This window comes from Oncorhynchus masou, unplaced genomic scaffold, assembly GCF_036934945.1.
Source record: "Oncorhynchus masou masou isolate Uvic2021 unplaced genomic scaffold, UVic_Omas_1.1 unplaced_scaffold_4475, whole genome shotgun sequence".
Taxonomy (NCBI): domain Eukaryota; kingdom Metazoa; phylum Chordata; class Actinopteri; order Salmoniformes; family Salmonidae; genus Oncorhynchus; species Oncorhynchus masou.
Window position 1 is genome coordinate 252 of NW_027010869.1, and position 27722 is coordinate 27973.

The 27722-nt window shown below is 49.7% G+C and overlaps 1 protein-coding gene across 1 annotated transcript; it reads left to right on the forward strand.

Annotated features, from left to right (window-relative positions):
* Window positions 1–8250: 8250 nt before the first annotated feature.
* On the forward strand, window positions 8251–27668 carry LOC135535135 (transducin-like enhancer protein 3-B; the record flags this gene model as incomplete). Its single annotated transcript, XM_064961852.1, has 10 exons — window positions 8251–8352; window positions 8652–8756; window positions 17821–17853; window positions 20657–20870; window positions 21287–21303; window positions 25111–25233; window positions 25450–25500; window positions 26009–26161; window positions 27232–27364; window positions 27497–27668. Coding segments are annotated over exons 1-10 (1088 nt in total), but the record flags the coding sequence as incomplete, so codon positions are not given.
* Window positions 27669–27722: the final 54 nt, after the last annotated feature.

Sequence of the window (27722 nt, forward strand, 5' to 3'; positions counted from 1 at the left end):
GAAGGGGGAACGCTGCTCAGTCAAACAGTCTGTCAATATCCACCGGGCCGTGAAGCGGGCTTTTTAGTGGCGAGGTGATTTGTGGCATCTATCACGGTCTTCTCTAGTCTCCCTCTGGTTCCTTTCATCTCTCTTCTGTCTTTCCTGGCTTCTCACTCTTTCCTTGTTTATTTTCCTCCTCCTTTAACCCCCACCCCCTTCTCAGTGTGATATGAAGTGAGAGATGGGCTGTGCCTGTGTGTCATTAGCACTGTAATATGATGTATGAACATGGACTTTAGGCAGGCTGGTCGAGGAGGAGGAGGGGGGGATGGGCTTTAGGCAGGCTGGTCGAGGAGGAGGAGGGGATGGGCTTTAGGCAGGCTGGTCGAGGAGGAGGAGGGGATGGGCTTTAGGCTGGCTGGTCGAGGAGGAGGAGGGGATGGGCTTTAGGCAGGCTGGTCGAGGAGGAGGAGGGGATGGGCTTTAGGCAGGCTGGTCGAGGAGGAGGAGGGGATGGGCTTTAGGCAGGCTGGTCGAGGAGGAGGAGGGGATGGGCTTTAGGCAGGCTGGTCGAGGAAGAGGAGGGGATGGGCTTTAGGCAGTCTGGTCGAGGAGGAGGAGGGGATGGGCTTTAGGCAGGCTGGTCGAGGAAGGGATGGGCTTTAGGCAGGCTGTAAACAGTGAGCATCTCTCCTCTTATCCAGGTTACTAGAGGTGAAGGGAGGGGAGAGGAGGTGTAAACAGTGAGCATCTCTTCTCTTATCCAGGTTATTAGAGGTGAAGGGAGGGGAGAGGAGGTGTAAACAGTGAGCATCTCTTCTCTTATCCAGGTTATTAGAGGTGGAGGGAGGGGAGAGGAGGTGTAAACAGTGAGCATCTCTTCTCTTATCCAGGTTACTAGAGGTGGAGGGAGGGGAGAGGAGGTGTAAACAGTGAGCATCTCTTCTCTTATCCAGGTTATTAGAGGTGAAGGGAGGGGAGAGGTGTAAACAGTGAGCATCTCTCTCCTCTTATCCAGGTTATTAGAGGTGAAGGGAGGGGAGAGGAGGTGTAAACAGTGAGCATCTCTCTCCTCTTATCCAGGTTACTAGAGGTGGAGGGAGGGGAGAGGAGGTGTAAACAGTGAGCATCTCTTCTCTTATCCAGGTTACTAGAGGTGGAGGGAGGGGAGAGGAGGTGTAAACAGTGAGCATCTCTTCTCTTATCCAGGTTATTAGAGGTGAGGGGAGAGGAGGTGTAAACAGTGAGCATCTCTTATCCAGGTTATTAGAGGTGAAGGGAGGGGAGAGGAGGTGTAAACAGTGAGCATCTCTTCTCTTATCCAGGTTATTAGAGGTGAAGGGAGGGGAGAGGAGGTGTAAACAGTGAGCATCTCTTCTCTTATCCAGGTTACTAGAGGTGAAGGGAGGGGAGAGGAGGTGTAAACAGTGAGCATCTCTCTCCTCTTATCCAGGTTATTAGAGGTGAAGGGAGGGGAGAGGAGGTGTAAACAGTGAGCATCTCTCTCCTCTTATCCAGGTTACTAGAGGTGGAGGGAGGGGAGAGGAGGTGTAAACAGTGAGCATCTCTTCTCTTATCCAGGTTACTAGAGGTGGAGGGAGGGGAGAGGAGGTGTAAACAGTGAGCATCTCTTCTCTTATCCAGGTTATTAGAGGTGAAGGGAGGGGAGAGGAGGTGTAAACAGTGAGCATCTCTTATCCAGGTTATTAGAGGTGAAGGGAGGGGAGAGGAGGTGTAAACAGTGAGCATCTCTCCTCTTATCCAGGTTATTAGAGGTGGAGGGAGGGGAGAGGAGGTGTAAACAGTGAGCATCTCTTCTCTTATCCAGGTTGCTCGTGGTGAAGGGAGGGGAGAGGAGGTGTAAACAGTGAGCATCTCTTATCCAGGTTATTAGAGGTGGAGGGAGGGGAGAGGAGGTGTAAACAGTGAGCATCTCTTATCCAGGTTATTAGAGGTGAAGGGAGGGGAGAGGAGGTGTAAACAGTGAGCATCTCTTATCCAGGTTATTAGAGGTGGAGGGAGGGGAGAGGAGGTGTAAACAGTGAGCATCTCTTCTCTTATCCAGGTTGCTCGTGGTGAAGGGAGGGGAGAGGAGGTGTAAACAGTGAGCATCTCTTCTCTTATCCAGGTTACTAGAGGTGAAGGGAGGGGAGAGGAGGTGTAAACAGTGAGCATCTCTTCTCTTATCCAGGTTGCTCGTGGTGAAGGGAGGGGAGAGGAGGTGTAAACAGTGAGCATCTCTTCTCTTATCCAGGTTACTAGAGGTGAAGGGAGGGAGGGGAGAGGAGGTGTAAACAGTGAGCATCTCTTCTCTTATCCAGGTTGCTCGTGGTGAAGGGAGGGGAGAGGAGGTGTAAACAGTGAGCATCTCTTCTCTTATCCAGGTTGCTCATGGTGAAGGGAGGGAGAGGAGTGTTGGCCTGTGTTATTGGATGCAGGCAGCATATTATTCCCCCTGCTCTGAGTAGGATTTACTTGGTAGTGGAGGGAACATGGCTGTCTGTCTTTGCCCCCTTTTTTCAGTGGAGCTAGTGTGTGTGTGTGTGTGTGTGTGCTCCCTTCAAACACACATGGATATGTGTATATACAAAGCTGCATGTACATAATATAAACATACTTCTAGTCCAACACATCCTGGCGGTGCCCTGGGTGGGTCGGCAGCGCAGGGCTCTATGGCAGCCGGGGGGGGGGTTTGACAGAGCTCTTATGATGTTGTGGGGTGTCAAGGGTGGTGCGGGGCGGAGATAATCATCCTCGCTTCGCTGTCAATAAGCGATTTTAATTAGCGCAGCTCATTAGGCTGCCACGGCGACGAGGCCCTCTGAGCTCTGTGTGTCAGTGTGAGGCGTTCAGAGGGTGCTCCATCTTATTCGCTGCCTCGTTTCTCTCTCTGTTGCTCTGATTGAAAACCTGGGCTTTCTTCCTCCGGCGCTCTGTTTTTCCACTGTGTGTTTGCTCAATTCCTCCCCTGCTTGTCGATAACGAGGCTTCACAGAGAGGGAGCTTTATTTAGGGAAGTCCTGTTTGTGGCCTGAGTGGGAGAGAGTGTGTGTGTGTGTGTGTGTGTGTGTGTGTGAGAGAGAGAGAGCTTGTTCAAATGAATTATTTCCACAGGATTCTAGGAATTGTTTGCCAAGGTGATGATAGTCGACTTGTCTGTGAGCCAAAACAAACGGCCTGGGAGAACACACACATGGATGGAGGTTACTAGTGTCTTGTGAAACGTGCTTCATCATTCTGGTCAGCCTGGATCTGCTGCTACAGTCCCACAAGACGATGAAGGTCTCGTTGAAGCCGTTTTGTGTTACACAACCACCCCACTGGGTTGTATGTGTCAGTCAGAATGCTGATCCAGTGGAATGGACTAGGATCTGGTTGCAGGGATAATTGAAGGAAATATTGTGTGTCTGTCCGTTCTCCAGGCCGCTAATGAACTTAGTGATTTGTTACAGGATGGAGGATTGTGTGAGTTAGCCCCTCCCTCCTGGTGTGTGTGTGTGTCAGGTTCCAGTAGCATCTGTCTGTCAGGTCTCAGTAGTGTGTTCCCTGCCTATTAGGAGTGGCCCCTGGCCTAGCTCCCAGCCAATCAACAGGGAGGTAAATGCATACATCAATAAACTGTTAGACCCCGATCTGCTGCACATGAACAATGAGGGTCTGGGAGAAGGGATCTGCTGCACATGAACAATGAGGGTCTGGGAGGAGGGATCTGCTGCACATGAACAATGAGGGTCTGGGAGGAGGGATCTGCTGCTCATGAACAATGAGGGTCTGGGAGGAGGGATCTGCTGCTCATGAACAATGAGGGTCTGGGAGGAGGGATCTGCTGCACATGAACAATGATGGGATCTGCTCATGAACAATGAGGTTCTGGGAGGAGGATCTGCTGCACATGAACAATGAGGGTCTGGGAGGAGGGATCTGCTGCACATGAACAATGAGGGTCTGGGAGGAGGGATCTGCTGCTCATGAACAATGAGGGTCTGGGAGGAGGGATCTGCTGCTCATGGAAAATGAGGGTCTGGGAGGAGGGATCTGCTGCTCATGAACAATGAGGGTCTGGAAGGAGGGATCTGCTGCTCATGAACAATGAGGGTCTGGGAGGAGGGATCTGCTGCTCATGGAAAATGAGGTGCTGCTAGTGAGGCAGAGGATTGCAATGATAGCGTGACGTCTTTGAGACGGAGAGGGACGTGTGTGTGGATCATAAACCACTGTCTCTCGTTCAGCGTGTGACACTGTGACTCCCTGTCACCGGCTGTTTTCCTGCCAATTGAAACCTCATCAGTCTCGTCCTCTCCACTCGGCGAGCGGCTTCCAGCGACAAACAGGCAAATGGTTTTCAACACAGAGCTGTTGACAAGGCCATCCTCTGAGAGGCCTCTATACTAGCAGCACCAGACAGCTCCGAGCCACTGAGTACCTGTAATTGTGGAGCCGGAGTGGACAGCCTTTACTGCCACGCCTCTCGAGGGCTTGGTTTTCATTGGCTTAAAGTGACAATCCCCTATTTTATCCGCCTCCTGGCCTAAAAGCTGTTGGCGTTGAGTCGACGCCGTCGCCACACTCATTGGCACCATTCTGTTTCTCTGGTCTCCAACATATGAATGTGATGGGGGGCTTCTATACAGTTATGCATTGGGGTAATATTCTATTCTAAGGTCCCTGGTAATTGACAGGTGTTATGAGGTTGTATTATTTACTGAATGAGTGTAGGGAAAGTGTCCATAAAATGACATCTGACTAGTATTCTACTGAAACTCTGCTACTTGTCCCCTCTGTGTTTACTGGCTAGAACTTGCCCCTCTGTGTTTACTAGCGATTCGCTCCTGACATCTGACTAGTATTCTACTGAAACTCTGCTACTTGTCCCCTCTGTGTTTACTGGCTAGTGATTCGCTCCTGACATCTGACTAGTATTCTACTGAAACTCTGCTACTTGTCCCCTCTGTGTTTACTGGCTAATGATTCGCTCCTGACATCTGACTAGTATTCTACTGAAACTCTGCTACTTGTCCCCTCTGTGTTTACTGGCTAGTGATTCGCTCCTGACAGTCCTTTTGACAGCCAATATAACAGTGTTTCTTTCCGTCTCTTTTGAATGGAGTTCCCTGGATGCTGTTGGTCAGTCGGTATCTTAGGCCTTTTCAGAGGAGAGAGGATGCCTGCCTCTGAGGAGAAAAGACAAGATTAGTGACAGTTGCTGCTCAGGGATTTCTAACTCCTGGTTTGTGTGAGTATTTCTAGAGCACTTTCTATACATCCTGGTCAGAGCCAGGAGCACCTCACCAGCTGACCAGAACAGGTCCTCCAGAGTCCACGTTAAGGTCGGGAGAACGTTTCAGGGATGTTGTAACCTGGACCAACCCTAAAGGCAACACGCCGTTGGTGAGGTCACGGCTGTCTGAGCACCTGGTGTTCCAGCTCGGCTCGTGCCAGCGAGCCGCTCATCCAGAAAGAACAGCGTGTAAACTCAACTCAGAACACGTTCCAATATCAATCCATGCAAGTCCCTTTATACGAGGAATAGTGAATGAACGATTGAAAATGGTGACTGTTTTGTTGTCTATTGTGCATGTTCTGTGTAGTGTGGTTGAAACACTGAGGATATTTGGTTGTTAGGTTGAGTCCAGCCTCTACAGATCTAGCTGTGTGTCTCTTCTTGTTTCCAGGGATGAAGCCTAGTCACCCCCCGCGCCCCCCCCCCTCTTCCCTCTTATCCCCCATTAATTTCTCCCTCTGATCTGATCGACAGCCCAGAAAAATTCTATTTAATGACCTGCTTCTGTGCGCGTAATATGATTTTACAGCCTGCTATGGTCAAGCCCGGGCCCAATTTACATAATGATCACCACCGCCAGACAGGGCCTGCTGGGCCGCCGTTGCCCTGGCAACAGGAGAGAGAGGGGACAGGAATGGAAGGGGGAGGATGTAGATGGAGGGATTGGAGGAGGGGAATGAGAAATGTGAGGGGAGTCTGCCTGGGGTTAAGGGGGTTGTGAGTTCCTGACAGGTCAGAATAGGTCTCTCTCCCCCCACACCCCCTCACTCCTTCCTTCCTTCCTTCCTCAGAGTAAAACAGAAGTGACACCACAGCAGGGCAAAAGGCCACTACCACCCCCTTTTTCTTCCATCCCCTCTTTACCATTAAACAAGGTAAAATGAGAGGAATGCGTGAAGAAACAAAGGAGAAAGCCCCGTCTCTCTGTCCCACGCTCACATACACCTGCTGGGCCATCTGCCCCACAATCCATTAGTTCTTCTCTCCCCAACACAGTCAAATTAGATTAGCTTCGTGTCAAGTCTCTCCTCTGTTCCTCTCTGGAAATAAGTTGGGAGGAAAAGGGTTGTGTTTTGGCGACTATGTCTGTGGATATTCAAGAGCAGCGGAACTGGGTCCAGCCCTCCAAATGGGTGGCTCTAAAGTGCTCTGTCTGAGTCAGGCCCGAGGTATTGCCCCCCCCCCTGCTCTATACCAATGATGTTGGTGACAGATATTGCTAGTCAGCCAGCCTCCCTCTCCTTTCTCTCCCTGTCCTCTGTGAAATGGCTGCGTAGTAATTGTGAAGTATTACCCTGGTTTGTCTTCCTCCTCCCAAATGGTATTATCATATTTCAAACGGCTAATGAAACAAGGCCAGCTGTCTAATGGATGTGGGATAGAGGGAGACCAGAGTTGGTTTGTTTTAAGGAGAGCTTCTCCCCCCATTCATTTCAGTTAACAGCAATGGGACATCCGGGGTCTAGATGGACTCTGGAGTGGACTGAGGGATTTAGGTGTGTGGGGGGGGGGGACATGCCCCCTTGCTGTGTTATCAAGCATAGAGGTGTGTGTGTTCAACCAACCAACACTGAAATGGTTTCTTGGAAGGTGCGGTAGAGGTGTAAACATTGACATTGTCATCGTCTCTCTCTGTTAGTAATCCCAGCTGGCTGCTGATGTACTCTGTTAGTAATCCCAGCTGTGCTGATGTCGTCTCTCTCTGTTAGTAATCCCATCTGGCTGCTGATGTAGTCCTCTCTCTCTGTTAGTAATCTGGTTGCTGATGTAGTCTGTTAGTAATCCCATCTGGCTGCTGATGTAGTCCTCTCTCTATCTGTTAGTAATCCCATCTGGCTGCTGATGTAGTCCTCTCTCTCTCTGTTAGTAATCCCATCTGGCTGCTGATGTAGTCTCTCTCTGTTAGTAATCTGCTGATGTGTCTGTTAGTAATCCCATCTGGCTGCTGATGTAGATCTGTTAGTAATCCCATCTGGCTGCTGATGTAGTCCTTCTCTCTCTGTTAGTAATCCCATCTGGCTGCTGATGTAGTCTCTCTCTCTGTTAGTAATCCCATCTGGCTGCTGATGTAGTCCTCTCTCTCTCTGTTAGTAATCCCAGCTGGCTGCTGATGTAGTCTCTCTCTCTCTGTCTGTTAGTAATCCCCCTGCTGATGTAGTCCTTTCTCTCTCTGTTAGTAATCCCATCTGCTGCTGTAGTCCTCTCTCTCTCTGTTAGTAATCCCAGCTGGCTGCTGATGTAGTCCTCTCTCTCTCTCTGTTAGTAATCCCAGCTGGCTGCTGATGTAGTCCTCTCTCTCTCTCTGTTAGTAATCCCATCTGGCTGCTGATGTAGTCCTCTCTCTCTGTTAGTAATCCCAGCTGGCTGCTGATGTAGTCCTCCCTCTCTCTCTGTTAGTAATCCCATCTGGCTGCTGATGTAGTCCTCTCTCTCTCTCTCTGTTAGTAATCCCATCTGGCTGCTGATGTAGTCTCTCCCTCTCTCTCTCTGTTAGTAATCCCAGCTGGCTGCTGATGTAGTCTCTGTTAGTAATCCCAGCTGGCTGCTGATGTAGTCCTCTCTCTCTGTTAGTAATCCCAGCTCTGCTGATGTATCTGTTAGGCTGGCTGATGTAGTAATCCCATCTGGCTGCTGATGTAGTCCTCTCTCTCTGTTAGTAATCCCAGCTGGCTGCTGATGTAGTCTCTCTCTCTCTGTTAGTAATCCCATCTGGCTGCTGATGTAGTCCTCTCTCTCTCTGTTAGTAATCCCATCTGGCTGCTGATGAGTCCTCTCTCTCTCTCTGTTAGTAATCCCAGCTGGCTGCTGATGTAGTCCTCTCTCTCTGTTAGTAATCCCATCTGGCTGCTGATGTAGTCCTCTCTCTCTCTCTGTTAGTAATCCCATCTGGCTGCTGATGTAGTCCTCTCTCTCTCTCTGTTAGTAATCCCATCTGGCTGCTGATGTAGTCCTCTCTCTCTCTCTGTTAGTAATCCCATCTGGCTGCTGATGTAGTCCTCACCATGTTCCTCTCCTCTCTCTTCCAGACTGAGATTGCTAAACGGCTCAACGCAATTCTCGCACAGATCATGCCTTTCCTGTCACAAGAGGTGAGTACCCCACACATCCATCCTAATGCTGTCTGAACATAAAAACCTTCTGCTGTTCCCATGGCTGTGTAGAGCCTGTTGTGTAGAGCCTGTTGTGTAGAGCCTCTTTTCTGTCCCTATATTATTGGCGCTTAATCCCTGTTCACATGTTACGGTTTTGATAAATTTAATCCAAGATGAGCCTAATTCTGTTTTAATAAATCTGTGTCTATGAAGCAGGCTCTCTAACCATGGAGACTTGCTGTACAGTACCCTAGCTAAAGTTGACTCAACCTGGTCTCTGTGTTTCTCCCCACCAGCACCAGCAGCAGGTTGCTCAGGCTGTTGAGCGGGCCAAGCAGGTCACGATGACTGAGCTCAATGCCATCATCGGGGTACGTGGACTTCCCAATCTGCCTCTCACCGTGTGTACCCCTCTTACTTTACTTCATTCAGCCAGAGACGGGGGTAAACCTGCATGTACGGAGGGGCCCTGTAGTCCACTAGCAATATACTGTCTCAACTCTCATTTCACAAAGATTTAGGCCCATCTTTCCCATAGATCTCTCTCTCTCGTTCAAAGTACACTACATGTTGTTTGATATATATATATATATCTCAATATCCCCTAGTGTGGAATTGGTAGCTAGGTAGAGGATGTTACACTAGTAGTATGTAGACCAGGGGTTTCCCAGACACTGTCCATCCCCCCCCAGCACTACACAGCTCAAATAACCAACTCCATTTGAATTTCGCTGTGTAGTGCTAGGGCAAAAACCAAAACGTACACCCGGGGGAGGGAAGAGGACCGAGTTTGGGACACTGATGTAGAGGATGTTACAGTAGCACCCTGGTAGAGGATGGTTACTGTAGTGTCCTGGTAGAGGATGGTTACTGTAATACCCTGGTAGAGGATGGTTACTGTAGAGGAATACCCTGGTAGAGGATGGTTACTGTAGAGGATGGTTACTGTCCTGGTAGAGGATGGTTACTGTAGTGTCCTGGTCCTGGTAGAGGGATGGTTAGAGGACTGTAATACCCTGGTAGAGGATGGTTACTGTATGGTTACTGTACCCTGGTAGAGGATGGTTACTGTAATACCCTGGTAGAGGATGGTTACTGTGGTAGAGGATGGTTACCCTGGTAGAGGATGGTTACTGTTACCCTGGTAGAGGATGGTTACTGTAATACCCTGGTAGAGGATGGTTACTGGTACTGTAGTACCCTGGTAGAGGATGGTTACTGTAATACCCTGGTAGAGGATGGTTACTGGTAGAGGATGGTTACCCTGGTAGAGGATGGTTACTGTTACTGGTTACTGTAGTACCCTGGTAGAGGATGGTTACTGTAATACCCTGGTAGAGGATGGTTACTGTAGTGTCCTGGTAGAGGATGGTTACTGTAGTGTCCTGGTAGAGGATGGTTACTGTACCCTGGTAGAGGATGGTTGGTTAGCGTCCTGGTAGAGGATGGTTACTGGTAGGATCCTGGTAGAGGATGGTTAATACCCTGGTAGAGGATGGTTACTGTAAGCGTCCTGGTAGAGGATGGGTAGAGGATGGGTTAGCGTCCTGGTAGAGGATGGTTGCTGTAGCGGCCCTGGTAGAGGATGGTTACTGTAGAGGATGGTTCCTGGTAGAGGATGGTTACTGTAGTGGTAGAGGATGGTTACTGTAATGTCCCTGGTAGAGGATGGTTCCTGTAATGTCCCGGTAGAGGATGGTTACTGTAATACCCTGGTAGAGGATGGTTACTGTAATACCCTGGTAGAGGATGGTTACTGTAATACCCTGGTAGAGGATGGTTCCTGTAATGTCCTGGTAGAGGATGGTTCCTGGTAGAGGATGGTTCCTGGTAGAGGATGGTTCCTGTAATGTCCTGGTAGAGGATGGTTCCTGTAATGTCCTGGTAGAGGATGGTTACTGTAATACCCTGGTAGAGGATGGTTCCTGTAATGTCCTGGTAGAGGATGGTTCCTGGTAGAGGATGGTTCCTGGTAGAGGATGGTTCCTGGTAGAGGATGGTTACTGTAGCGTCCTGGTAGAGGATGGTTACTGTAGCGTCCCGGTAGAGGATGGTTACTGTAGCGTCCTGGTAGAGGATGGTTACTGTAGTGTCCTGGTAGAGGATGGTTCCTGGTAGAGGATGGTTACTGTAATACCCTGGTAGAGGATGGTTACTGTAATACCCTGGTAGAGGATGGTTACTGTAATACCCTGGTAGAGGATGGTTACTGTAATACCCTGGTAGAGGATGGTTGCTGTAGTGTCCTGGTAGAGGATGGTTCCTGGTAGAGGATGGTTACTGTAATACCCTGGTAGAGGATGGTTACTGTAATACCCTGGTAGAGGATGGTTACTGTAATACCCTGGTAGAGGATGGTTACTGTAGTGTCCTGGTAGAGGATGGGTAGTGTCCTGGTAGAGGATGGTTACTGGTAGGATACCCTGGTAGAGGATGGTTAGCGTCCTGGTAGAGGATGGTTCCTGGTAGAGGAATAGAGGATGGTTCCTGGTAGAGGATGGTTCCTGGTAGAGGATGGTTCCTGGTAGAGGATGGTTCCTGGTAGAAGATGGTTCCTGGTAGAGGATGGTTCCTGGTAGAGGATGGTTACTGGTGGTAGAGGATGGTTACTGTAGTGTCCCGGTAGAGGATGGTTACTGGTAGAGGATGTCGTGTCCTGGTAGGGGATCTTTGGTCCTGGGGGATGGTTTGCCAGACTATGTCACCAGAGGATACTGTCGTGTCCTGGTAGGGGCCACGCTTGCAGCGTGTCACCCTGTCACCACCATACCCCTCCCACGTGCAGCGTTGCCCCTGTCCCCACTGGTTTTTCATTATGAGTTGATGTACCTTATGTGATGCACTGTCTATTTGATTTACCAGTTACCATGGTGGTTTTGATTAATTTATCTTCAATTATACATACTATCCCACTGGTCAGCAGTATGTCGCTCAGTCAGCAAGAGTCTGGTGTTGGTTGTGAGAGTGGCTGGTGTTTGGACCAGAGTGGCTGGTGTTCCTGCAATGGCTGGACCGAGAGAGTGGCTGGTGTTGGTTGTGGACCGAGAGTGGCTGGTGTTGGTTGTGGACCGAGAGAGTGGCTGGTGTTGGTTGTGGACCGAGAGAGTGGCTGGTGTTGGTTGTGGACCGAGAGAGTGGCTGGTGTTGGTTGTGTTGTGGACCGAGAGAGTGGCTGGTGTTGGTTGTGAACCGAGAGAGTGGCTGGTTGTGTTGGTTGTGGACCGAGAGAGTGGCTGGTGTTGGTTGTGGACCGAGAGAGTGGCTGGTGTTGGTTGTGGACCGAGAGAGTGGCTGGTGTTGGTTGTGGACCGAGAGAGTGGCTGGTTGTGTGGCTGGGTTGGTTGTGGACCGAGAGAGTGGCTGGTGTTGGTTGTGGACCGAGAGAGTGGCTGGTGTTGGTTGTGGACCGAGAGAGTGGCTGGTGTTGGTTGTGGACCGAGAGAGTGGCTGGTGTTGGTTGTGGACCGAGAGAGTGGCTGGTGTTGGTTGTGGACCGAGAGAGTGGCTGGTGTTGGTTGTGGACCGAGAGAGTGGCTGGTGTTGGTTGTGGACCGAGAGAGTGGCTGGTGTTGGTTGTGGACCGAGAGAGTGGCTGGTGTTGGTTGTGGGCTGGTGTTGGTTGTGGACCGAGAGAGTGGCTGGTGTTGGTTGTGGACCGAGAGAGTGGCTGGTGTTGGTTGTGGAAGAGAGTGGCTGGTGTTGGTTGTGGACCGAGAGATGTTGTGACCGACAGAGAGTGGCTGGTGTTGGTTGTGGACCGTTGTGGACCGAGAGAGTGGCTGGTGTTGGTTGTGGACCGAGAGAGTGGCTGGTGTTGGTTGTGGACCGAAAGACCTGGCTGAGAGTGGCTGGTGTTGGTTGTGGACCGAGAGAGTGGCTGGTGTTGGTTAGATGCGAGAGAGTGGCTGGTGTTGGTTGTAACACTGATGGCAGATAACACTGATCAGGGGCTTTGCACTGATTCCACTTTCCCAGTAAGGTGTGTTTTTAATTGGATAAGGGGCTCCAGCCAGTGCAGTCTTCAACACTACCTCTCAGCCTTCTCATTCCTCTATAGGCTCACCAGTAGTGTCCTGAAGCTGAGATTACTTACTGTTATAGCCTCTCCCCACACACACACACCATCTCAGAGCTCTATGGAAACTAGGCCATAGAACTTAACCATGTTGTGGCTGTATCATAATAAGCCTGTACCTAGTAATCCCTTAACCCTGAAAGTCCAAGCTCTCCCCATTCCACTTATTTGATCTATTCCAGTCGTGCACACCTGATCCAGTTAACCAGGGGCTTGCTGATGAGGTGACCAGAAGCCCAGTGTGTTGTGTGTTTCTAGGAGCAGTCGGACCCATCTGGGAATCTGAACACTCTGAAATGACAACACCTCGTCTTCCTAAGTTCCTAGAACATCTATTGTTCCTTCCGCCCTATTATATAAAGTTAACATGCTAGCTGTTTTTACTAGTTTGAGCTAGAAGATGCCCTTAGCTGTCCGTAGCTATCCTGAAGCCCTTAGCGGTTAGCTATCTGACCCCCTAGCTGTCAGTAGCTATCCTGCAGCCCTTAGTGGTTAGTTAGCTGACCCCCTAGCTGTCAGTAGCTATCCTGAAGCCCTTAGCGGTTAGCTAGCTGACCCCCTAGCTGTCAGTAGCTATCCTGCAGCCCTTAGTGGTTAGTTAGCTGACCCCCTAGCTATCAGTAGCTATCCTGAAGCCCTTAGCGGTTAGCTATCTGACCCACTAGCTGTCAGTAGCTATCCTGAAGCACTTAGCTAGGGGGTCAGCTAGCTAACCACTGTCAGTAGCTATCCTGAAGCCCTTAGTGGTTAGCTAGCTGACCCCTAGCTGTCAGTAGCTATCCTGAAGACCTTAGCTGTCGCTATCCTGCAGCCCTTAGTGGTTAGTTAGCTGACCCCCAGCTATTAGCTATCCAGCCCCATAGGTGACCCACTAGCTGTCAGTAGCTATCCTGAAGCACTTAGCTAGGGGGTCAGGCTAACCAGAGGCAGTGGTTAGCTAGCTGACCCCCTAGCTGATAGCCCCATAGGTGGGGTCAAGCCGGCCAGAGGCAGATATTGGAATTCAATTAAGGCAATGAGCCAAGACTGTGACCCCCGTTTCCACGGTAATTACTTCCTCCTCTCCTTCCAGCCACCAGGTGGTTTAATTTGACTGTCCAGCGGACAGACAGACAGACACGCCTTTGCCATTAAGCAGCGGCAGGACTGTGGAGCTCGGCAGCTTGGCACACAAACACTATGAAAACAGGCTTTTATTTGTTGGAGGAAGAGATGGCAGGAAATCAATTTCCGTGCTGCCACTGTGTGGGGGAGAGAGCGAGGGATGAAGAGGGAGGTCATTAAATATCTGACGGTAATCAGAAGCCAGCAGGGTTTGGCTAGTTGATGTGCGTGTCTGACTAAACGATGTCCAGTGTCAAACGGAGGCACATACACACACAATCACACACAAACTTCTATCAGAGGGAGAAACTAAATTGACAGGGAGAGTGACAGAAGTTTAAACATTTAACAGGGTTAAATTTAAACCTAAGGGACTCAACTATGTCATCTTTACACTGAGGGACACAAATGCAGAGTAATTTGTCTGAGAAAGAAGATCCATAGACTTAACTCAGCCCTGATGAAGAGGAAGAGAGAATATACAAATACACACACACACACATATGTGGACACCACTTCAAATCAGTGGATTCGGCTATTTCAGCCACACCTGTCAGGTGTATAAAATCGAGCATGCAGCCATGCAATCTCCATAGACAAACATTGGCAGTAGAATGGCATTACTAAAGAGCTCAGTGACTTTCAATGTGGCACTGTCATAGGATGCCACCTTTCCAACAAGTCAGTTCGTCTCATTTCTGCCCTGCTAGAGCTGCCCCGTTCAACTGTAAGTGCTGTTATTGTGGAGTGGAAAGGTCTAGGAGCAACAAAGGCTCAGCCGCGAAGGGGTAGGCCACACAAGCTCACAGAACGGGACCGCCGAGTGCTGTAGGAGCATAAAAATCGTCTGTCCTCTGTTGCAACACTCACTACAGAGTTCCAAACTGCCCCTGGAAGCAACTTCAGCACAATAACTGTTTGTTGGGAGCTTCATGAAATGGGGTTCCATGGCCAAGCAGCCGCACACAAGACTAAGATCACCATGCACAGTGCCAAGCATCAGCTGGAGTGGTGTAAAGTTTGCCACCATTGGACTCTGGATAAATGGAAATATGAATCACGCTTCACCATCTGGCAGTCTGATGGACGAATCTGGATTTGGTGGATTCCAGGAGAACACTACCTGCCCGACTGCATAGTGCCAACTGTAAAGTTCGGTGGAGGAGGAATAATGGTCTGGGGCTGTTTTTCATGGTTCAGGACCCTTGGTTCCAGTGAAGGGAAATCAAATTGCTACATCATACAATGACATTCTAGATGATTCTGTGCTTCCAACTTTTTGGCAACACTTTAGAGAAGTCCATTTCCTGTTTCAGCATGACAATGCCCCCGTGCACAAAATGAGGTCCATGCAGAAATGGTTGGTCGAGATTGGTGAGCGACACACACCCAGTCCTCCAGAAAGGGAGCGACACACACCCAGTCCTCCAGAAAGGGAGCGACACACCCCCAGTCCTCCAGAAAGGGAGCGACACACCCCCAGTCCTCCAGAAAGGGAGCGACACACACCCAGTCCTCCAGAAAGGGAGCGACACACACCCAGTCCTCCAGAAAGGGAGCGACACACACCCAGTCCTCCAGAAAGGGAGCGACACACACCCAGTCCTCCAGAAAGGGAGCGACACACACCCAGTCCTCCAGAAAGGGAGCGACACACACCCAGTCCTCCAGAAAGGGAGCGACACACACCCAGTCCTCCAGAAAGGGAGCGACACACACCCAGTCCTCCAGAAGGGAGCGACACACACCCAGTCCTCCAGAAAGGGAGCGACACACACCCAGTCCTCCAGAAAGGGAGCGACACACACCCAGTCCTCCAGAAAGGGAGCGACACACACCCAGTCCTCCAGAAAGGGCGACACACACCCAGCGACACACACCCAGTCCTCCAGAAAGGGAGCGACACACACCCAGTCCTCCAGAAAGGGAGCGACACACACACAACCAGTCCTCCAGAAAGGGAGCGACACACACAACCAGTCCTCCAGAAAGGGAGCGACACACACAACCAGTCCTCCAGAAAGGGAGCGACACACACACAACCAGTCCTCCAGAAAGGAGCGACACACACAACCAGTCCTCCAGAAAGGGAGCGACACACACACAACCAGTCCTCCAGAAAGGGAGCGACACACACACAAGCAGTCCTCCAGAAAGGGACACACACACAACCAGTCCTCCAGAAAGGGAGCGACACACCCCCAGTCCTCCAGAAAGGGACACACAACCAGTCCTCCAGAAAGGGAGCGACACACACACAAGCAGTCCTCCAGAAAGGGAGCGACACACACCCCAGTCCTCCAGAAAGGGAGCGACACACACACAACCAGTCCTCCAGAAAGGGAGCGACACACACAACCAGTCCTCCAGAAAGGGAGCGACACACACACAACCAGTCCTCCAGAAAGGGAGCGACACACACACAACCAGTCCTCCAGAAAGGGAGCGACACACACCCCAGTCCTCCAGAAAGGGAGCGACACACACACAACCAGTCCTCCAGAAAGGGAGCGACACACACACAAGCAGTCCTCCAGAAAGGGAGCGACACACACAGAGTGCACCCTGACCGAATCACCCTGACCGGGTCAGATTTTCTTTCCCAGTAGTCAGTCAGTCTCCCCTCCCCAGGCCAGTGTTATCTCAGGAGATATACTACCTGCTAATCAGTCCTCTTCCCCAGGCACAGAGTGACCTGAGAGAGAGGGCGCTCCACTAAACAACATATTCCAACAGGGTTTACAACCCCCACTACAACACTGCATACCTGCCAGTTTGTATACAAACTGTTTATATGGTTTCATACAGTAATATAGCTCTGGACAGACAACAGTTTACACACTGTTTCCCATTGCTTCACATAACACAGGTGCACTAATCTAGCTCTCCAGGCAACCAGCACAGTTGGTGTACAAACAGTTTGCACATGGTGTTCCAGAACGTTAACCCATTCCAAAGTAATCACGGATCTGTTCATTGTTAATCTTACCATGTAGACAAACTAGGTGCCCATTCACTTAGGTTGTGTGTAAAGATACTAGCTTTTTTAGCACTGCCTTGTTCTTAGATAAAGGTTAACAGGGCAGGATGAAGTTTCCCCCAGACACTGATCTAAGACCAGTTTAACAAGTTTCCACCCCAATGGTTAAAGTTGGGATTTGGGCAGGGAAAGCTGATCCCAGATTTGTACCTAAAGGCAACATCAATGGTTAACAGATGGATTACTGTTGGTGTTTTGCATATCTGATCTAGTAAACCCTATGTAAATGGTCATCTGTTGGACACACGATTCATGTAAAACATGTATTCCAGCACCCGTTTTGTTGTTCTGGGCCAAACATGTTCTAATTGGAGGACCCACTCGTTCACTTTGCATGTTTTTTTTTGCTGCAGATTTGAGTGTCAAATTCACATTTCCATTTGGTTTGAGTGTGTCCCTTTTTTCACACAGAGGGCATTTGTCTGCAGTCACATTGGCTCAAACCTCTGTGTACATTTTAGTACCTCATTATTTACATATTAGATGTCTCGTAGATATGGCTTTGGTTTTCATCTCGGTGGAGTGTAGCAAACTGGCTAAATGGACACTACACAGTCTAAAGAATACAGAAATTAGACTGCTAGTAAGACCAGACTTGTATATTGCCCTATACGTCAGTATGTGTATGCCTATCCCTCTATTTTATTTCATGAGTATTTTTTTAAATTGATTTTTAAATATATTTTTCTACTCAACACCTGAAAGCAAATTAATACACGCCACTGTGTGATTCTGGCATAAGAAACTCAGCCATTGCAGGTACCTCAGACCCCTTGAAGGACTCTCATACTGCTGACCAACGATGTGTTCTCACAGTTCATTTCACTTTGGACATTGTGTTATCATAGCCTTACCACTCAAACTGTACTGCATTGCATGCACCTGTGGTTAGCATTAGCAAGCATGGAGCTATAGCTAGCATTAGCAAGCATAGAGCTATATCTAGCATGAGCAAGCATGGAGCTATAGCTAGCATTAGCAAGCATGGAGCTATATCTAGCATGAGCAAGCATGGAGCTATAGCTAGCATTATTACTGAGCTAGAACTAGGGAAGATCTCAATTGCGTACTCTTTGCGTCCTCTCTCTTCGTCTCCTTAAAACCCATTGGATGAGAAAGCCAGAGGTCCCTCCCCTCTGACCTCCTCAATGGGTTTTGAGAAGAAGAGAGGACTTGAGTGTGCAATTGAGATCTTCCCTAGCCACAGCTACCTCCTCTTACCACCCTTTTTCTTTGACTCCTACAGCAACAGCAACATGCTGTCTACCCAGCCTTCATGGTCAGTGTTTGGGAGAGGGATGGATGGAGGGAATGAGAAGAGATGTGGTTGACGTTTGTTTGAATTGCTGCCACTGTTAGCATGTCAAGTGGTTTTGTAACAACAGATAACCACTGTGTGGTAGGAAGTCAGGAACTAAAGCATGCATTGGATGTCTCGATACTGAAAATGGGCTTCCTTCCCTTTGTTTGCTTTCCTTGATCCAAAAAAAGGTCAGTGCAGGAAAGGAAGCACTTTAAAGTATTGGAACCCAGCCTCGTTTGTTTCTATGCTCTTTAGTCAGGTAGTCTGCCAGCCAGTTATTCTTTCATAGAGTCAGCTGGAATCAACACTAACAGTCTGTCTGTGGGAGCTGTGATTTGCCCTGTTAGCTTTAATAGTCTCTTCTCTGCTCATCCCCTCCCGGCTAAGATTTGGAGTCATTTGCACAGATGAAAACAGATACGTGTAAAAGGAAGTCGGTCACCTCTTTATCCAGGAATATTGAATCGGGGGCCGTTTATTTCCCCTATCCCTCACTCTTCTCCTCGTCCGCCTCGGTGGGCCCTTAATGAGACTTCTTGATGATGCTTCTCTGCATGCTTCCCTCATTAGGCACCCTCAACAGGGACTTCTCTGCTCTAACCTTTTCCTCCCTCCCTAACACAAACAGGCCTCTGCTCCACACACCACCAGCACAATATTGATGAACAATCCTGCCTGTCTAAGTGGGTTCCATCCATTCTATACCGCCAGCCCCTCAGCTCCAGATAATGAGCCTACTGGATAATAGGCCTATTGTTAAGAGACCAGACTTGATCAACCTTTACTGTTAAAAGGCTTACAAGCTCTGTGTATGTGTTTTCCCCTCCTCTCCTTCTAATGAGTAGTATGGGTCAGGGGTATAATACTCCCAGCTAGCTATCAGGAAGGTCAATAGATTGGTTTGGGACTGACAAATGATGGATGTGCTAAGTGTTATTTAACCTGGTTTTAAAGCACTCGCTTCCCCTTTTCAGCTGAGTGGCTATTTAACTCCCGCCTGTTAGTCTGGATCCCTGAGTCGATCTCGTCTCGCTCTCCCTCTTCCCCTCTCTGTCTCTCGCTCTCTCTCTCTCTCTGCCCTCTCCTGCTCTCGCTCTCTCTCCAACGTTGACAGGCTCTTGGGAGGGCTAAGTGTCTGTGTCCCTCCCTCTCTGCCTGTTAACAGGCTTTGCCAGGGGGCCAGGAGATGGGCGGCTGGCTTTGCTTGTTGGGTGTTGAAGGGTTTGCAGTTTTTATTTTCACCTGCGTTCATGCCGTGTGTGAAATTAACCCTATGTGCATCCCTCTGGGAATACATCCCCGTCCACGTTCTTGTCTGTAGTGTCTGCTAAAACAGTCCACATAGAATAGAGATCTTCGAGTAGGAAGCCTGGACGGGTAACAGTTGTTGTGTTGCCGGGTGCTTCTCACTAATTGCTGCAGACAGCTGGTGTTTGGGGGCAGTTCATCCAGTATGTATCAAGTGCATCCTGTTCATAAAATGAGCTGGACTTTCTTTAGTACGACGTGTGTGAAGGATACGGGGGGTTTATGAAGGATACGGCGGGTTTATGAAGGATACGGGGGTGTGTGTGAAGGATACGGGGGTGTATGTGTGAAGGATACGGGGGGGTGTGTGTGAAGGATACGGGGTGTGTGTGTGAAGGATACGGGGGGTGTGTGTGTGAAGGATACGGGGGGTGTGTGTGAAGGATGCGGGGGGGTGTGTGAAGGATGCGGGGGGGTGTGTGTGTGAAGGATACGGGGGGTGTGTGTGTGAAGGATACGGGGGTGTGTGTGTGAAGGATACGGGGGTGTGTGTGTGAAGGATGCGGGGGGGGTGTGGGTGTGTGTGAAGGATACGGGGGGTTTATGAAGGATACGGCGGGTTTATGAAGGATACGGCGGGTTTATGAAGGATGGGGTTTATGAAGGATACGGGGGTTTGTGAAGGATACGGGGGTGTGTGTGAAGGATGCGGGGAGGGGGTGTGTGTGTGTGAAGGATACGGGGGGTTTGTGAAGGATGCGGGGGGGGGGTGTGGGTGTGTGTGTGTGTGTGTGTGTGTGAAGGATACGAGGAGTGTGTGTGTGAAGGATATGGGGGTGTGTGTGTGTGTGAAGGATGCGGGGGGCGGGGGCTGTGGTGTGTGTGTGTGTGTGTGTGAAGGATACGAGGGGTGTGTGTGTGAAGGATACGGGGGTGTGTGTGTGAAGGATACGGGGTGTCCCAGGCCCTCATAATAGTCTGAGGTATTTGTGAGGAAGATGTTCTTATTGCTAAGGATGGTTGTTACCTACTAGTCTTTAACAGACATGAGAACTGCAGTTTAATTCAACTCCCCAACTCCCTGCTTCCCATGGTTTAGGACTGTTATTGGGGAGGGAGACTAACAACTTTATGTACTAGGACAATGTTTCTCAAACCTCTCCTCGGGAACCCCCAGCCGGTTAATATATTTGATCTCTTCCAGAACTAGCACACCTGATTCATCTTGTCAACTAATCATCAAGCCATTGACTTGGTGAACTACTTCTGTTCTAAAACACAATAGTAACATGGGGTTCCTGGAGAAGAGATTTGAAAACCACAGTACCAGGGCTTGTTATCCAGTGGAGTGCCACGTTTAGACCTCTGCAGTTAGAAATGTGGCATTGACATCAGCTCTAGACAGTACATATTTCTGAGAGTTTGTGTAACGTTGTGCCCACCTGAACTAAGCCCCCTTCATGTGTTGTATATCCAGTCCCCCGGTCTCTTCCCAGCCGACCCACTTGTCCTATGTCTTGTTCCCCAACAGCAACAGCAGCTCCAGGCTCAGCACCTGTCCCACGCTGCCCACGGTGGGCCACCCATCCAGATGCCCCCGCACCCCTCGGGCCTACAGCCCCCCGGCATACCCCCCATCCCTGGCGTGGCAGGCTCCGGTCTGCTGGCGCTGGGCGCTCTGGGCAGCCAGGCCCACCTGCCCTCCGTCAAGGACGAGAAGAACAACCACGACCTGGAGCACAGAGGTGAGGCGCTTAAGGGTGTGGATAGTTAGGTGGTTCTGCTCAATGTGCAGTGTCACTGCATTGCGGCCATTTTGGATCCATACAATAGGCATTGTGGTTTGATATTGCGGCCATTTTGTCCCTGCTCAGTGGGCATTTGTGGCTCTAAAATACAGCCATTTTGGTTCTGTGCTCATTTTGTTTGAGTACGAGTTGGGTGGCCTGATGTCCATGTACTCTCATACCATAGTGGCTGTAAACACTCATTAAATTAACTTGTCTGAATGTGAAACCAAAGTATTTAAAAATATATTTTTCTCGTGAATGCAACACATTAAGTCACAATACATGTTGCTATTCGTACTAACGTTCTTTTCACTTTCTCCCTCTTGGCCTGTCATCCTTTCACTCCCCCCTGGCGATCCCTCTGGTAAAAGAACGAGAGTCGAGCACGGTAAGTTCTCCTTTATTCTTCTGAGCCCCCCCCGTCCATCTCCACAGCCCTCTCTCTCACCCTCTCTCTCACCCTCTCTCACCCACCTTGTCCTCCCTTGACATTGATTTTGAGCCAGTCTGTTTGGTGACTAAGGCACTTTGCATAGACTTTAAACACCACGCCTTGTTATAAATGTACAATTCCTGATCCCTGCAGTAGAACACACACGTTTTGTCTGGTATAAGCTATTCTGCAATCAAATAATGACTGGGGGAGCCGAGTCTGGCTCATAGAGCTGGTGCTGCTTCCCCCTCTACACTATCTAATCCAGGTGGAAAATGACTCCAGTCACCAGGCGAGGATTAGCCCGCTCTATAATTTCATCACAATTAAAAGAGACTTTGACTCTCGTCTCTCCTAAGAGGATTTACTGTCGCCCATCTCTCCACCCCTCCTACCTCCTCCTGCCTTTTACTCCTTCCATCTTTCTCTCCAGCCTTATTCTGCCTCTTTGTTTTCTAATGCGCCTGTTCCTTTTGTCGGTTTGTTCTAAATGTCTGTCTCTCTCTGTCTGTCTCCTTTCTGTCGTTTTGTTCTGTCTGTCTCTGTCTGTCTGTCTTCTCTCTTTCTGTTCATCTCTCGTCTCTCTCTGTCTCTCCTTTCTGTTCATACTCAATCGTTTCATACTGTCGCTCTCTGTCTCTCTCTCTCTCTCTCTCTCTCTCTCTCTCTCTCTCTCTCTCTCTGCCTACTTCCAGTAAATATTTCTGAACACAGATAGTGAATTCTTTCCTCCCTCCTGCCCCCGGGCTTCTTCTCTTGTTAAAGCCTCTGTTTATTAGACTAGATTAAATCTCTCTGATAGCCAGGGATAGCGACTCGGTGGCGGCTGCGACAACGCAGGGATTGGGTTCCCAATGACTGGGCAGCGTGAATGGGTGCAGTCATGTCTGAAGGGAATGAAACTGGGCCCTGCGATTAGCAGTGCTAATGCTAACTCCACTCCCCTCCCTCATCTCCTCTGTCGCTTCCTCCCTTCCTGTCCTGTTGTCTCAGGTCACCTGATAGGAGGCGTCTGAGGTTATCCAGTCTGTCAATCAGGCCTTAAAAAGACACTGTGTATTAGACAGACAGAGTTGTTTTACTATCCTTGTTGGGACCAAACCATGATATTCCCATTCAAATGATATGTGCCCTAAACCTAATTCTAACTGGAAACCTAACCCCTCCCTTGTTGGGACCAAACCATGTATTCCCATTCAAATGATATGTGCCCTAAACCTAATTCTAACTGGAAACCTAACCCCTCCCTTGTTGGGACCAAACCATGTATTCCCATTCAAATGATATGTGCCCTAAACCTAATTCTAACTGGAAACCTAACCCCTCCCTTGTTGGGACCAAACCATGTATTCCCATTCAAATGATATGTGCCCTAAACCTAATTCTAACTGGAAACCTAACCCCTCCCTTGTTGGGACCAAACCATGTATTCCCATTCAAATGATATGTGCCCTAAACCTAATTCTAACTGGAAACCTAACCCTCCCTTGTTGGGACCAAACCATGTATTCCCATTCAAATGATATGTGCCCTAAACCTAATTCTAACTGGAAACCTAACCCCTCCCTTGTTGGGACCAAACCATGTATTCCCATTCAAATGATATGTGCCCTCAACCTAATTCTAACTGGAAACCTAACCCCTCCCTTGTTGGGACCAAACCATGTATTCCCATTCAAATGATATGTGCCCTCAACCTAATTCTAACCTTAAAGGGAATCCGAACTGGAAACCTAACCCCTCCCTTGTGGGGGCCATCCAAATGTCCCCAATTGTCAGAATTGTCCTTGTTTGTACTATCCTTGTAAAGGACTTGCTTCCCAGACGGAACACTTCAGAAGAGTTCATACACGTACTATCACAAAATGTGGGGGCTTTTCGGGCACATTTTTTCTCGAGGCCCGTTAACTCTGACTTGAGGAAGTGTATACTGGCTACGGTGTCTCAGAATGGACAAGCTGTACTATTGCCATTTTTTTCCCCCCAATTTTTTTTCAAGGGACTGTCTTTAAGGGAGTATGCAAACACACTCGTTCCGTTCGCCTTGTCGACTTCAGCTATCCGCCTGCCGAACTGAAGCATGCTGACACCTTAAGGACTTCTGATACCCACATGGATAGTAAAACCAAAAACACACACAACCTCAGAGAGAGGGGGCCCGGGAGGGAGGTAGCTAGCTAGTTACCCACCCCACCACCCCTCCTCTTTCCACCCCTCAGGCCAATCCACCTCTATTTGTCTCTCTCCTTTTATCCTCTCCAAAAGAGAAGCTGCGCATTTTGGAGCCACAATGGCAACATTCATGTACATATTTAGAGCCGGGATGGGGGGAAAGGGGAGGGGGAGAATGGAGGGTTTGGCTTAGTCACGAAGAGTCAGATTCCTTTATGTAGCAGCCAAGACGAGGGCATGTTGCCTAGAAAGCCCTTCTGAAGGGGGCACCCCAACGCTGCCCAACCACATCCTCCTCTCTCGTTCTGTCTGCCAACCACAAGGCCTCGTCTCTTCTTTTCTCCTCACTACTTTTATTTCCTTACTCTCGCTGTCGTTCGTTTCTTCTTTCCCAGGGGACATGGGTGAGGGGTTAAAATGGGCAGCTCTTGTCGTCTCTGTGGGTAAGGAAAGGCTGAATGAGTGTGTGGGCTTGGCATGGAGGGCCCAGTGCCACCCAGTGCCAGCCACCTACTGGTCAGTGCCTTCTCTATTGGATGCCAGCTTCCTCACTACTGGCCTCTCATTGGATGCCAGCTTCTCTCTACTGGCCTCATTGGATGCCAGCATTGGATCCTCACTACTGGCCTCATTGGATGCCAGCTTCCTCACTACTGGCCTCTCATTGGATACCAGCATTTCCTCACTACTGGCCCCTCATTGGATGCCAGCTTCCTCACTACTGGCCCCTCATTGGATGCCAGCTTCCTCACTACTGGCCCCTCATTGGATGCCAGCTGCATTGGATGCCAGCTTTTTTCTCATTCACTCCCTCTTCTTCGACAACTTTCCTGCTCTACTTTTTCGACAACTTTCCTGCTCTACTTTTTTCTGTTTGTTTGCTCTTTGTCAACGTTCCTTCTGTGCTCTCAGTCACTCATTGAGTCTCTCCTGTCATTCAATCCCTGTGGTTTAGGAAGTTTCCTGTCCCTCCCCGCTACTTGTTTTTGTACTGTATAACCACTGAGTGGTCCTGGCAAGGTGCTGACCTGTGTGAGGTCAGAACTCACCACACCAGTCCACTCTCCAGCAGTCATCCGTTCAGCCCAGCAGCTCTGGAGAAAGAACCACTGTTCACCTGGTGTTTTCCTTTCTGATGGTGTGTGTGTGTGTGTGTGTGTGTGTTTTGGAGGGATAGCAGGAGGAGGACAGGAAAACAAGTTCTGCATTGTTTGCATTGTGTGTCAACAGCCTCAGTCAATGGAAGCCTGGTAGAAGATGAGTCTGTGCAGTTTGTCTCCTCAGTCATGTCCTCACTCCCTGTCCCTCACTCCCTGTCCCTCACTTAATGCATCATGGTGCTTGTTAATGTCCTCTACTCTGGCGGGAGGTTTAGCTCTGTCAAGGGGTGTGTGTTTGAAGGACTTTGGTAAAGCCCTATCGGTGGCCTGGCAGCTGTCCCCTCTAAGATGGCTGTCTCTACAGCACAAAGACACACTACAAGACACACTACAAGACCTAAACAAACAGAGCACTTTTGTCCTGGATGTTTTGTTACATGGGAAGCCTCCTGTGACTGACATGGTTCCTCGTCTGTCTGTGTTGTTCCAGAATAACTCGGTGTCTCCGTCAGACAGCCTGCGTGCAGCCAGCGACAAACACCGCAGTTCCTCTGATTATAGCATGGACTCCAAGAAACGCAAGGTGGAGGAGAAGGACGCTATGAGCAGATACGTGAGTGGGAGTACACACACACACACACACACACACACACACACACACACACACACACACACACACACACACACACACACACACACACACGTGTATATATATATATATACACATATATACACATACACGCATACATACAGCACCTTTAAAAAGGAGAAGTACTGCTCACACACTCTGGTATAAGTGTGGTCACTGTCTAACACTGTCTCTCAACAGGATAGCGACGGAGACAAAAGTGACGACCTGGTGGTGGATGTGTCCAATGAGGTGAGAGCAGCTGGTCCCTTGCATGTGTGTGTTTGAGTGGCCACTTATGAGTGTGTTGGTATGTTAGTGTGGTTGAGTTGCAGAGCCACATTCCACCCGGTCTCTCTGGTAGCTAGTGACTGAACACTGATGTCTTTGTTGAGGAACCAGGGCTGACAGAGACCTTAACAGCTGTCACACCCTCTCTCAGGTCACCGGGGTAACCTCCCCTAACATAAAGAAGAAAACGGGGTTGTGTGTAACATCCACTTATGTGTATGTGTACCAAAGAAAACCTTTATTGTACTAAGACATGCTTATACAAAGAAATGCTTTTCACAGAAACCTAGAGGGGATGGAACCCCTAGTGTGACATAGACAGAGGAGAAACTAAGTATCTGTGTTTGCACATGTGGCCTGGGTTTGTTTGACCTTCATGTACATGTTCCAGTGTGTTTCCACTCCTCCATTTCCTCGTTCTCCTGCTCTCTTCCTCTCACTCACCATTTTTCTCTTGTTCTCTCTCTAGGACCCAGCCACTCCCAGAGCCAGCCCCGCCCATTCTCCTCCAGAAAACGGTCTGGACAAATCACGGGCCCTAAAGAAGGACGCCCCCAACAGCCCCGCCTCCGTGGCCTCCTCCGGCAGCACGCCCTCCTCCAAAGCCAAGGACCACGCCCACGTGAGTGTGTGTGTGAGAAACGGGAAAGGAGGGGGTAGGGGAAAACGATAGACAAGGGGTGAGTGTGAGCGGCTCATACATGGGAGGAAGTGTAGCGATTAAACTGCTGAATGAGGGTTGGGGGGCTGGAGAGGAGACACACAGTGCTCTGCTCCTTTCAATATCCTTTATGGCAGGCAGAATAAATGTTCATTGCTTTCCCAGCCCCGGATCGTAAATAAACCGGGGGGGCAATTGACTGTCCCACCCTCCATTGCTCTGTCCCACCCTCCATCTCTCTCTCTGTCTTTCTCTCTCTCTCTGTCTTTCTCTCTCTCTCTCTGTCTTTCTCTCTGTCTCTGTCTTTCTCTCTCTGTCTCTGTCTTTCTCTCTCTGTCTCTGTCTTTCTCTCTCTCTGTCTGTCTCTCTCTGTCTCTCTGTCTTTTTTCTGTCTTTTTCCCTCTGTCTCTGTCTTTCTCTCTGTCTTTCTGTCTCTCTGTCTGTCTCTGTCTGTCTCTGTCTGTCTGTGTCTCTGTGTCTCTGTGTCTCTGTGTCTGTGTGTCTCTCTGTGTCTCCTCTGTCTTCCTGTCTCTGTCTGTGTGTCTGTGTGTCTGTGTTTTCTGTGTGTCTTTCTCTCTCTCTCATACATGTTATTGGTCTTCCCCTTTTTAATTGTCCTCATTTCCCTGTCTCTTGGTAGCTGCTTGGGTGGGGTTGCCAGTTAATAAAATTTGTTTGGGGGGTGCAAGTTGATTTCAGTTCGTTTGGGGGGAGTGGGGGTCGCAAGTTTGTTTGGGTGGGTTGCCAGTTGAAATCATTTTGTTTTGGGGGGGGGGGGTTGCCTGGTTGGAGCAATCTGCGATCTGGTTGGATGGGTCGCCAGCGATCTGGTTGGGTGGGTCGCCAGCGATCTGGTTGGGTGGGTCGCCAGCGATCTGGTTGGGTGGGTCGCCAGCGATCTGGTTGGGTGGGTCGCCAGCGATCTGGTTGGGTGGGTTGGGGTTCTATTGCTTTGTGATTGACATCATTTAGAATTGCAATGGAACACGCTGGAATAAAGCAACATTAATCACACCAAGTCTCTCTGTCAGAATGACAAGTCATCCACGCCGGGCCTGAAGTCTAACACCCCCACACCTCGTAACGATGCCCCCACACCAGGCACCAGCACCACCCCTGGTCTACGGCCCATCATGGGCAAGCCCTCGGGCATGGAGGCACTGGGTGAGTCCACACACACACTCATACCCACATGTATACAAACACACTCGCCCGCTAACCACTTCCTTGTAGGTCTGCCCATTTGCCTATGACAGAATCAGTTGTTCTTACGGTCTCTCTCCTCCCTCCCTCTAGCTGCTCCAGCCCTGCGTACCCCTTTGTCCATAGCTGGCTCCTACGCCACGCCCTTCGCCATGATGGGCCACCACGAGATGAACGGCTCCCTGACCAGCCCCGGGGTCTACGCCGGCCTCCACATCTCCCCCCAGATGAGCGTGGCCGCTGCTGCGTACGGACGCCGCCCATGGTACGCTCCCCTAAAACTCCCCCTTCACCTCACATACTCACATTCAGCCTCTCT